Source organism: Schistocerca piceifrons, chromosome 5 (genome assembly GCF_021461385.2).
Source record: "Schistocerca piceifrons isolate TAMUIC-IGC-003096 chromosome 5, iqSchPice1.1, whole genome shotgun sequence".
Lineage (NCBI taxonomy): Eukaryota > Metazoa > Arthropoda > Insecta > Orthoptera > Acrididae > Schistocerca > Schistocerca piceifrons.
This window is the reverse complement of record NC_060142.1, coordinates 163,169,903-163,182,833: the sequence shown is the minus strand read 5'-3', so window position 1 is coordinate 163,182,833 and position 12,931 is coordinate 163,169,903. Positions and strand designations below refer to the sequence as shown.

Below are 12,931 nucleotides of genomic sequence, written 5' to 3'. Positions count from 1 at the left end.
CTACTCTAGCCCTCCATAACTGAAAGATGAGAGAACCACAGCTACAGAAATGTGTGATTACATAGTTAATAGTGTCCAGTGAACAACTGCTGCTTTTCATTTTCTTCTACACTTTTTTTTCTGCTTTACTTTGTGTGAGAATTCTATACTAAAATTTAATTAGGCAAATCAGATTCAATATGACTGCATTCAGTAAATTATGGACATTACAGAAACTGTGATATATGCTTACCTGGTGGAGTGGATAAGGAGATGGATGAGTCCAGCCTCCAAAAAGGATTAAGGTATCCTTATAACAAACAATTGTAGCACATGCCTTAGGTGAAGGATACGACCCCATAGTTAGAGGCCTCACCCATTGCCGCTTGTCAAGATCAAGTCGCCATAAGTCATTAAAAGTTGTGCTTGTGGAAGTACATCCGCCAAACACATACATTGAATTGCCTACAACAGAAGAACAAAGGACTTTGATGTTATGTGTTGCTAGTGGCTGATCCAGTCTCTTACAACAAAGCAATAATACAAGGCAGAAGATGAAGAGAGGTGGGAAGAAGAATTTAGGTGGATGGTACATATAGAATGATAAAAGTATGTATATATTTTGTAAGTGAGGAGGGCGGGGAGACAGTTTGAAAGAAGGTGAAAGATATAACATGTAAAAAAATAATAATAAAAAAATAAGTTAAACATATATCTGCCAGCCTACACCTATTTAAAAAGAAAAAGACGCTGTTGTGCCATGTGCAATGTGTTCACAATTTCATACTTGCTTAGTCAAACTAAAAGCATGTTTTTTGTGTGTGTTGACAGTCACTGTACCCAACAAGAGATAAAACGTGGCTGTAGATCACAAACTCAGAAATCTGTTGTGGACAACAGATACCTACGTAACCAAGTTTCATTTCAATGGCTGACACAGCACTGCAGCACTACTTTAGGGCTGCCACTGTCTGCTCCAAGTGTACTGGCATCTACAAAGCTGTTTACAAAGTGCACATATTCCACCAACGGGCTGAAAGATATCTCTCTCTACCATGGGCTCAAAGATGCTGATAGTCAATAAAACATATTTTCCTGAAATTACATTTTATTTTCGACTCTAGAGAGAGTAAAGCTTGCATGTTATGTTATAAAGGTGAATGTTCTCTCAAAGAATGTTGCACTAGTTAGCAAAATTAGGTCTTAAATACGTCATATACTCCTGTGACAAAACACTTCATAATTTATCTATCGAAATTTAATTTATTTTTGTATGATTATTAATTAAAATAAAAATGTCTTTTTATGAAAAAAGTGTGAATAACTATTCATTATTTAACAGTGCAATTAGCAACAAATACACAATTCAAGTACAAGTAAAAATAAAATGTTGCTGCTGGCAAGATCTGAACCAGTGGCTTTGTAATGACAAGACTTATACAGTACACACTCAGTTACCACTAGTTCTGTTCAAATGCTCGAAATGTTTTGTAGCTTACAATTCTTGAAAACCAATGAAAGTGATTTTTCAGTTTTCAGTTTTTTCAGAAGTGTGTCATGCAGCTGTAGGAAATTTATCTCTGGGCAATGAACCCTTCATATGCTATGAGTATGAAGAAAATCATAGGGGACCACTCCCTAATGTCCCATTCTAAAATTTAGTTCTTTAGGGTACCTTTGGGCATATATGGAACAGCATCCACTAAAGGCACAGACAAGGTTCCCAGAGAAAGAAAAGAGAGAGGAGAGAGGAGAGAGGAGAGAGAGAGAGAGAGAGAGAGAGAGAGAGAGAGAGCAGTATCAAAGTGCTCATCTGAGATAAAATTCCATATTGGGATGCACTGAGCTGAGTGGAACATTCACTTTAAAAATAAGGTTTTTTTTAGCAAAAAATGCCCCAAAAGCCATGAGCAACATCTTAACAACTGGGAACTTTTTTTTTTTTTGTTTTAGAATGGTAGACAGTGGTCTTATATCAATATACATTTTTTTCTTAAGCTCCCAAATTACATTGATTAATATGGGAAAATGGAGCTTATGGATATACAAATGCCATTTCTTTATGGTCCTGAGTATCCCCACCAAAGCAAATGAAATCAATGAGATAAATGTCTGCTTTAACATAGCAAAGGTCTCATTTCAACTGCATGTAAATTCATTAATAAAAAGAAGCAGTATTAGGGAATGGAAATGATCTAAAGACAAAGTGTTCTGACTGACAATAGGGCTGGTGCTTGTTCAAGATAGGAATACAACTGAAACTTTGACAGATTGAGGCTGGGTGCACACAAACTCAAACCCGAGTCCTTGTCTATCACAGGGAGTGTTCTTACTAAGGCCTGAATGTACAGACAAGCCTCACAATTCACCTCATGGTCAAGCCTGCTCATCTCTTTTTCAAACACATCAGCTGAAGAGTGAAATTTTCATTCTGGAAAGAAACTGCAGACCTTAGCTAGCCAGTCTCCACAATGCACTATAACAGACTCTTATCACAGGAGTGCTAGTTCTGCAAAGTATGCAGGAGAGCTTCTATAAAGAAACAAAAGTAGGTAGGCTGAAGCTGAGAGACAGCCTGCAAGGCATATTTGAACAGTTCAGTCAGTAAGGTAGTTCTGTTCCCTCAGGTTTTCTCGACACGGCTGACTAACAGTGTGCTCCCTGGCATACAGTTGAAGACAATGTCCTGGGTTTCAGAGACGGCTTGCAAAGTGTAGACTAGCAAGGACAGCAGCTTCAAACCAGTCTTTCAACTGAAGACCACACCAATAACTATAGCCCCTTTATGTATTGCTCCCATACAGTCTTTAAAGACAAGATTAAATTAATTATGGTGCACAAACATGCATTTAATAATTCTTTGAAATGAACTGAATGGGACGAAACCATAATATGTGGTACAATTCAACATGTCCTCCTAGTGCAGTCAAAATCGTTGCACAACTCGGCATTTTCTCATACAGAGAATGTTGAAATTTTAAGGCAGTTGCTACATTACACTGATAATTCTCTTTTGATTCTTCTTGTCTATTTCACAGAGTAGCCTAGTCAATGGTCCCAGATATACTAAAAAATACCATACAACTAAATATATTTTGTAAAGCCAAACAAACTGCAGCAGAAAGGTCTGAAAAACTGAAAGAATATGACACCCTTCATGAGAGAGTTCTACCACTATAACAAGTGAAATCCATCATACCACAAAAGCATGCAGAATGTGAATATCTTTTGGTAATAGATGGTGTGTACGCCTCAGGAGTTAATTCTTCACATTCTATGAGGAACTCCGTCACAGACCGATTAAACTTCTTTTGTGTATGGCGAATAACATCTGTAACAAATGAAAATGCTTTAACAAGCAGACTTGGTATGTTGGACAATAATTCATTTGCATAAAAATGTAAGGCAAGAAATATGTACAAATGGGTAAACCTGTAACAGTTTAATTAATAAGTCGGTTGCAAGGTATAGGCCTATGCGTTATTCAAATGTGGAAGTTAGTAAAGGTTACGAATCCTTAATACACCGTAGTATACAGATTTTAAGAATCTTTACAAGAGAATAAAATTGGTGCACTGTTCGATTATTAGGACATACATACTTTTTACAGCTTTATGCCATCGTCTACAAACAACGGAACATTCTTCTAAGTCTTTGTATGGGGGAACAAGACTAAGAATATATTCCAAAACTTCATCAGGAAGATCATCTATTGACCTTTCGTATCTGTTCGCGGGCACAGCAGTGAGAGAGGATGACATTTTTGCTGTCAAATTTCGGCATATATTAAGTACATTGCAACTTTTAGCCGGGGAAACTAAATCGCTTCATCACTTTTCAGCCACCACTTGTAAACACACAATGTAAACTGCTTTTAGCGCCATCTCATCGGGATTTGGAACTGCATTCTGTTAACAAAGTACCAACTTCCCGCGATCTTTTAATTTTTCGGCACGTGTAAACACATTCATCAGCTTCTACCGGCAAAGCTCAGTTCTTGGTGACTGATGCATGTTGATAGTGGTTATTATTGGCACATTTTCTTCTAAATAAGCAACAACACTTCTGTAGCGTCTGGCATCACTTAACATATGACTATCGCCTCGCACAAGGCACTGGAATCAGCTGTTCGGTTCAAAATGTAAACAGCACGCGAACATGTTATAGTTGAAAGTATTCGTTCTGCAGCAACTTTAGTGAAATTTTGCGACTAGGCCGTATCGTAAAGACAGACGCGACATGTCGATGCTTACTCAGATAAATCCTTTACTCATAAAAATTCCAAATATTCGATTTGCAGCACCTTTCAGAAACATTAATTTATCGGTCCCTCAAAAGGTATAGTTCTATCGATCAATTATTAAACAATATTTCAGTTACTGTCATACGTAAAGGATTGTTCCTATTGAAATTAAAAGCAATTTTCTACAATGATTGATAGTGTCGTTTGTCTGTTGCCGTACTAAATGAAAATTTCTTGAGGAGGTACAGTATCTTCTTGAATACTGTCATTGTTGTGATAATCTCCGTCTTTCAATTTATTTCAGATAACCGTAGTGTCGGTGACAGTCGGAGTGGTCTTAATCGGTTTTTTAGCAAGATACTTGCGTCGCAGAAGAAGGGTGATTAATTACAACAAACGTGGAGCTAATCAACGTATCTACTCTTCCCGAGGTGCAAAAAGTCCGAATGGAGGTACGTTCATTATTATCAAGTGACCAGGTTGGTACAAGAAGGTTCATAGTTACGTGTTCTGTCATCTATGGCCTGTTTCTATTTGGTGTTTTGTTTTAGTTAGGGTAAATCTCACTTCACATTGTAATTATGTCCATTAATTTTCAATACAACGAAATCGATTGTTGTTTCAATGGATAAGTCCGACCACCGTTATTTGTGACTTTCTATTAGAAGAGCTATTTTTTTGGGTCCCAGTTGTGTTTGTTTCAGTGTCAGACGCCAATATTAATTCCAGTGGAGTGAAGTATTTCATCTTTTCAGCAATAAACTCAGGCTGAATGCATATTTTCCGTTTACCAGAAAGGGGCCGCAGTCAGGATGTCATATAAAATAAATGAGTAATAAACTTGCACGGCATATTTGTTAAGTTATGGCCGATATTTTACCGATAAAATATTCATTACAACAGCATTACTGTGAAACGGTTTGTCGTGTCATTCAAATTCTCTCTGTGGTACTTACACATTTTTATTTCGGCCATAAATATTGCGCCCTGAAATGTAATATGAATGGGCTCACACTGTTTCAGTACCATTGGAAACTGTACCTGGTGTGAGTCCTTGCGCATTTCTCCCCAACACCACTCCGAGTGCAGACTCGACACTTGAAATTTTAGTGTAATTTGTCATATTGTGGTATCTGTTTTCTATTTACAATGAAATTTGTGCTTCAACCATAGTCTAGCCACAGATTTCTATGATAGCCCAGTTGAATGGACATTGAATTTTATCTGATGTATTTTTGAAATGTTATATCCTATGTGTAAGAATACATTTATATTAGTGTTGCATTGCCTTTTTGAACAGAGGTTTTAACAAGTGAGTGCATGGCCAGTATTTCACTTTCAGTTTTTTAATGGTAACTGAGATTAATCTTTTAGGCCATTGCTATATTAAAATCAACTGCATTCTGTACACCACCTAGTTGTAACACAATCCATTGTCAGTGCTGTTGTTAAGTGTTTTCCTAGCTACCAAAGAAGTAACAATAAAAACTTGTTTCACTCTTGCATGAGGCTCAGCAGGTCACCACAGAACCAGTAGCATGAGGCGTATGATGCAAATTTGTCTGCCCTCTCTCCATTTTCATTGCATATGCAAGTGATGTATAAACCTTGTGACAGCTCTATTCAAATCCCCAATTAGACCTTATGAAATTTTACACATAGTTTCACTTTGTCAGTGTATGACCATCAGTGACTATGTGTGGTATTAGCAGATTACTTTCATTTTGTTTCATATTTCAAGAATAGTCATCTTGTTACCAACAATGAATGTAGATGTCAGGGTATACTACAGATCAACCTGGTACTACAACCTTTATCTTGTCACCAAATTGTCACTTTTGAGTGTAACCTGTAACTTACATTGTAACTCTGATTTTTTGCTGTTTGTGTGGGGGAGGGGGGGGGGTTGGCAGGGGAGGGAGGAGGAGGAGGTGATGGTGGTAGTTAAGAGACCAATGTTAAACTTGACTGTAGCCATCTACTTTCTGCAGTGAGTGCAAAATATCCTCCACCATCCATCTGGGATGGGTGCCATTATTACGGTAATGTTCTAGCTATCTCCTTCATATGTAGAGGAGGGAATGGGGTATGAAGTATTTTTGATTTCTGTCTGATAACACTTCTTGACATACATGGAATAGGTCTTCAGATGGGGCACAGCCTAACTTCTTGGAATTTCTGTAACCTCTTTGCAGTTACTGAACAGAATTTTTTTTAACATGGCAATTCCTTTCAGAAGATTCTCAGTGTTTTTTCTTAATATTCCATGCTGACATTTCTGAAGAGTGGTCTGCAAGGCCCGCTTATTAACAGATAAGTCACATCTTCCCAGAAATCTCACTGTATAATAAAGTCTGTTGTTTATACCCCTATGTTGTTCTTCCATCAGTTTGAGGATGTTTCATCAGTGTCAGCCCTTAATACTGAAATAGAGTTTATGATATAAGGACAGCACAGAGCATATATGCAGAGCTGTCCAGTTTATGTATAACATCAGACAGGTTGAAATCAAACCTGAAATGCTTTTTCTTAGCCAGCAATTCTAACAGCCACACCATGGCAGAGAATCATATTGAGTATGAAACTTTCAATTTCACCCTTCATACCACTGATGAACTGTTAACAAATAGAGTGACATGTAACTAAACAGATCAGAAACTGCAGTGATCTTGAGTGTGAAACAAAGTTTTAGGAAAGACTAAAAATCTTGTTCGATCAAAATCCCCTACGCTCCAATAATTTTTCTTCAAAAGAGTTGAGAAATGATTAATAACAGATTTTAATTCTTAAATGTATAATAATTATGAGCAAACCTGAGTTTGGAACCTGGACAGGCAAACACTTTGTGGATTCTGTTACGTGTTCTTGCATGCTTGATACACTGGCAACTATGACTTACCTGTCTGTATCCAATGAACATTACTGTTTGTATACATTTGACAGTTTCTGTATTCATGACTCAGATAATTTAAATTTTCTGGTTAGCTTTATGGTTGTGGTGTAGAGCAGTAGGATACATTACTGTAGGCCTACTAAGTTCCACTCAAAAGTCGATACACACTGATTGCAGCCTACATTATGAAAGAATCTTCAAGCTTACTTTCATTTTGGGAGCACCATGTTTCCACAATTAGACATACGTAACAAGGAAACTAGCTTAATCGCTGCACATCAGATTTGGTTCCCCATGTACTTTATAGTTTTACCTGAGATGAAACTTCCTAACAATGAAATATTGAACCTTCTGTTTCCTTCCAAAAATTAATGCAAGACATTTACAAATGATCATCTAAAAAGAACTTAACGTTTTGTCAAATTATTAACCAAAGTCTCCTTTCCTCCTCTCGCTCATGAACCTCCACTCCTTTCCCCCTCCCTTTCTTGCTAGAATCCACCGTGATGGGTGGAAACGCTTGAGCAGCTCACCTAGCACCTAAGAAAAATAATAGTTCTGCTCAAACTGGTTATCATTCTAATCAATAGCAGGGCAAGTGTTCTACCCTATTTTGGGTGATTATGGGACAGCTGTAGTGCAAATCTTAAATTTCTGTTTGTAGTTGGAGATTTTAGGATGTTACATTGTAGAATTCTAGTCACTCATTTGTGATCAGTCAGGAACATGAAGTAAGAGTTATTTTGCTCCAAAACTGATTTGATTTTTAGTGTATAATTTGATCACTACAATGTAACTATAAAATTTCATTCTACCATAGTTTAAGCATTGTCTGGTGCGTATTATCTGGTGGCCAGCTGACTGGCTACCTACAAAGTGTATGTTCTATTAGTCACACTGGACAAACCTGAGAAACTGCTTCCTGTAGAGCATTTAAATAACATTTGGCCCTTTACTGCTTTATGCAAGAATGCTGAAGACCAATTTATCAAATATCCAAAAGCAACAATCCATTCACCCTACTAATCCTGCTCCGATCAAATCACAAAGCTGTAGGATTCTGTCTGGATCACAGTACAACATAATATGTCTAAATCTCAGATTCAAGTGACGTTCGTGAGTAATCTGCAGGATTGACCAGTATGAAATGAAATGTAATGTTTTTTTATTTTGTTGATTTATTTGGGTTCTGTGACACGAACAGACCATGTCTCTCACTATATGCTCTATACTTGCTGCAAGGTGCATTTATAACACATCCTGTTGACAAAACTCATTTTATTTTTATTGTGCAACATGATGGGTAAATTTGTGACCACAGTTTCCAGCATCCAGGGTTCAATCCCCATTCAAGTCTAGGATTTTTTTCTGTAATTTATCACTTCTTTTCCTCACACAGGGCTCACGACTTTTTTGTGATCACAGCGGCCCCTACTCCCTCTTCTGTGCTGCAATCTTTGCCTATTCTTTCCTTCTCTCTCTTTGTTTCTCACAATGACAGCATTTGATATCAGCATGGCTATTCCCTACGTTCTGCCTTCCTTTCTTTGAATATTCTTGCACTCACCACCTTTTGGCTGAATTAATTTGTTGTACCCTACTTGGTTTGACCTTCATTCTCCAAATTTTTCTGTAGTGTGGATTGAATGGGGAAGAACACCTTAAATAGCACCTACTACACACACTGATAAAGATGTGTCTGTGCACAGTACCTGTGTAGACTGTTACTTGTGCTTCAAAGCCAATGTGGTAGCCAGTCCAATGTGGTGGGGTCATTATATACCCTTTTGGTTGAACCTCAGATGGGGAGAGCCCTTGATGAGGGTAGGTGGCATTGAGTTGGATATTCCACATGTGAAATGTTAAGTTACGGCAAGTCAATGGCCATTCTGATCAGACACGTATAGAAATTTCAATGCGGGTAGAACTTTATAACCTTACTGCTTTCCCTACTGTGGCTGTCCCATGCGAAAATGGACAAGCCAGATACCTAGGAGTGAAACAATTTAGTCAGTACTTAGTATAGGCTTGAACTGATTGGGATACTTTTACTGTCACAAGGCCGTTATTTTTTGTGGAATGCATTGAAGATAAATTTGGAGTTGAGTTATTAGGAAAAATGTGCAGTGGCTCGCTATTGATTGAAGCCACCTCTGCTGCACAATCTGCAGATCTTCAGGTGTGTGAAGGTCTGGGTGACATACCAGGGACGATTGCCATTGCATCACACAAGACATTGAATATAATCTAAGGATTCACCTTTCACTGAGATCTTAAGCTCCAAACATACTAGGACCTAAGGGCTAATCTTGAGTGGCGAGGAGTAGATTTTGTATCGTGCATTCAAAACATCCCAAGGATAATAGAATAGATATGATTTCTTTTATCTGAACCTTCGAAGGGGATGTCCTTCCAGAAAAAGTATGTCATGGTACGCAAGTGTGAAGTGAAACCTTATATTCCACTGCCAATCAGGTGTGTATGCTTTGGTCATAAGTCATTGTGCTGGCAGACCCAAAATTTGGTAACTGCGAACAATCACTCCGTAAAAGTAGTCATTGTAAACAACCTTCTTTGTGTGTTGATTGCACAGAACTCCATCTTTCACGTTCACCGGTTTGCCTGGTCTTTAAGAAAGAAATGGAAACACTGGAATATAAATCTACTGACTGACTGCTGTATACTGCGGCATGTAAAAAATATAAATTCCTACATCCTGTTGACGTGACATACAATTATGCGAAAGTGTCATCACTCCAACTACATCCAATTTTTTCAAAACCAGTTCTCCCACCACCTTCCTCTCTGGTGGCTCCTGCGGCACCATTTCTGGGAACCGCTCCCGACCTTGCTAGAGGAGCAGCCTTCTCCTCTGGCATCTACCGGTGACAGGGCTCCCTTTCAGAATATCTTTCCTTGGAAACCCACAGATCAGATGCCTGACACTAACCAATGGCCAAAGGAAGTGCAACCTGTAGGTCCCAGAGTTGCCCACTCTTTGTCCCCACACTCGTTGTACAGAGGTCCTCACAAAAAACCTGGTCACCGAAGGCTGCAAATGAGAAGAAGAAGAAAAATTGAGACAAGACTACTCCAGTGATGCTAGAGACAATCAATCAACGCCATTGGATTCTGAATCAATGCTCATTGATGTGGTTCCACCCCCATTAGTGACAGACAGTGATCTTGGGGTGTGGCCAGTCCTCCTGGTCCATTCATACCTTCCCTGGACTCCTGAAACATGATCATTCAATGTAACTTTAATGAGTATTACCATCACCTGCCAAAACTACAGCACCTCCTTTCCTCCTCCTCTGCAGTTTACATTGCTGTACATGGAACATATTTTGCTGATGACCATTCCTGAATGCTCCATGGTTATTATGCATTCTGTCAGAACCGTGTTGGCACTGAGCAGCCTGTAGATTAGTTCACGCAGATGTGGTCAGTGTGTGGCTTTTCCTTCATACCACATTGGAAGCAATTGTGGTGGAAGTGCAAACTACCTTAGCGATCATCATTTGCAACATTTACATACCTCCAGGCAGGTCATATACTTACCTTGAATTGATCACCTTAATCCAACAACTTTCACCATCTTTTCTCCTACTTGGGGATTTCATTGCGCACCACCCTCTGTAGGGGAGTACCACTTCAGAAGGTAGGGGCTTTTTACTTAACGAGGTTCTTGGTGACCATGATCTGTGTCTTATCAATGATGGTATTCCTACCCACTTCAGTGTCATGAAAGACAGCTTTTTAGCTATCAATCAACTGTATGTTTCCCTAATCCTGTGGCTTCACTGCATTGGTCACTACATGACTTTGTGGCAGTGACCACTTTCTGGTGATCCTGTCGCTTCCTTGCCACTACCAGACAGACCCACTATCACAATGGGTGCTTCGAAAAGCCGGCTGGCAGTTGTATGCTTCTGCTCCTCCATCACCCCCTGTGTGAGACTGCACAATGACATGCAAAACCTCTTCGATGTGATCACCCACATCACTGGGTTTCTTCCACCTGGTGCCGTGGTGGACCAAAGAAGTTGAAATAGTTGTTAAGGATCGCCGAAGAGCCGTGCAGTGTTTCAAGCAACGTCCTTTGCAGACCAACCCTATCACTTGTAAGTGACTTCATGCTAAGGATTGCTATCTGATTAAACGCAATGAGAAGGAATTGCTGGGAGCACTACACCTCCTCCCTGGGAAAGTATGCCTCTTCATCTGAGGTGTGGGCCAAGCTCTGTTGTCTTCTGGATGACCAACAATTAAAACTGTTCCAGATCTTGTCCTTCAGGGTGGTCTTTGTACTGATGTGGCTCTTCCTGAACACTGTGCCAACCACCTTGTGACGGCATTGGAGTCCTCTTCTGATCTGGTTACCTTTCTACTGCAGAAACGACAAATTGAAGACTACCAAACCGCCCCCGCCCCCCCTTGTTTCACTTCCTGCCAAGCAGAATTGTGTGATGAACCTTTCACTGACTGGGAACTGCTTCAGGCTCTTGCCTTGTCTCAAGATACTGTCCCAGGCCCTGATTCAGTTCATAATCAGATTATCCAACACCTGGATGTTACTCAAAGGCTACATCTACTCAAGGACTACAACTGTATTTGGCTTGCAGGTGTCTTCCCTTCGCAATGGCTACAGTATTGTCATCTAAATCCTTAAGTCAGACAAAAACCCAGCGCATCGCAACAGCTACTGACCAATTAGCTTCACCAACGTACTCTGGAAATTACTTGAAAGGCAGATTATGTTGGGTTCTTGAGCCTCATAGCCTTTTATCCCCTTAGCAATGTGATTTCTAGCAGTGACAATCGATAGGCGACCATCTAGTCCAATTTGGAAATAGCGATCCCAAGGGCTTCCTCCAAATGCAAACACCTCACTGCAGCCTTTTTTGACTTACATCAAGCGTGTGAACCACTTGGCACCATCACATTTTACTTACCCTCCGTGACATGTGCTTTAGAGGGTTTCTACTATTTTTTTTTCATCAGTATTTATACCACTAATTTTTCTGGGTTTGAGTTGGTACTTCACCCAGCTCTCCATGGGTCCAAGAGAAAGGTGTCCCATAGATCTCTGTCCTGAGTATCTTACTTTTACTCATAGCCGCCAATGGGCTAGTGACCTCAGTTGGTCTGCTGGTCATTTCTGAACTCTGTGTCGACAACTTTTGCAACTAGCGCTGCTTCCACTCAGTAAGTAGCCTCGGCTGAACACCAACTCCAAGGTGCCATCTGACAGGCCCCTCCACGGATCCATTCCTATGGTTCCCAGTTCTCTCCTGCAAAAACATAGGTAATCCATTTCTACACTCATAGCACGGTCCATAATGACCCAACATTGTATGTGGACACCCAGTACTTGGAAGTTGTTGCCCAGTCCCGTGTTTTGGGCCACTTTTTTTCTAAAAAGCTAACTTGCCTGTAGCATATTTGTTAACTAAAGACTAGTTGCATGGAGAAGTTTAACACTCTGATTCCTGCCCAAACTTCTTGGAGTGCGGATTGTGTTAATCTTCTCCATATTCCCAAGGCTCTGGTCTCATACTGACTGGACCACGGTTTCCAGGTTTGCGGTCCAACAGTGCCTTCAGCTTTGACATTGTTAGACCCAGTCCAGTACCGTAGAGCTCCTCTAGTCGTGGTGCCGTATGGAATAGTCCCATAGACAGTCTCCTCGCTGCAGTGCTTACCTCTTCAGTTCTGACAGTACCAACTCTTGGTATCTTGGGTAATTGCCATTCGACAAGTCCCTTATCATCCAACATATCTCATTCTTTTTACATACGAGGAGCTATGATACC

General features: G+C 39.8%; 1 protein-coding gene across 1 annotated transcript in view; it reads right to left on the bottom strand.

Annotated features, from left to right (window-relative positions):
- The window catches only part of LOC124798192 (F-box only protein 42), a 59,729-nt gene extending 55,649 nt beyond the window's left edge, over positions 1 to 4,080 (bottom strand). Inside the window, exons 1-3 of the mRNA XM_047261488.1 lie at positions 3,581 to 4,080; positions 3,179 to 3,310; positions 233 to 444 (exon numbers count right to left, since the gene is read on the bottom strand). Coding sequence (XP_047117444.1) covers positions 233 to 444; positions 3,179 to 3,310; positions 3,581 to 3,740 — 504 coding nt within the window. The 5' untranslated portion in view covers positions 3,741 to 4,080. The remainder of the gene's footprint in view (positions 1 to 232; positions 445 to 3,178; positions 3,311 to 3,580) is intronic.
- Positions 4,081 to 12,931: the final 8,851 nt, after the last annotated feature.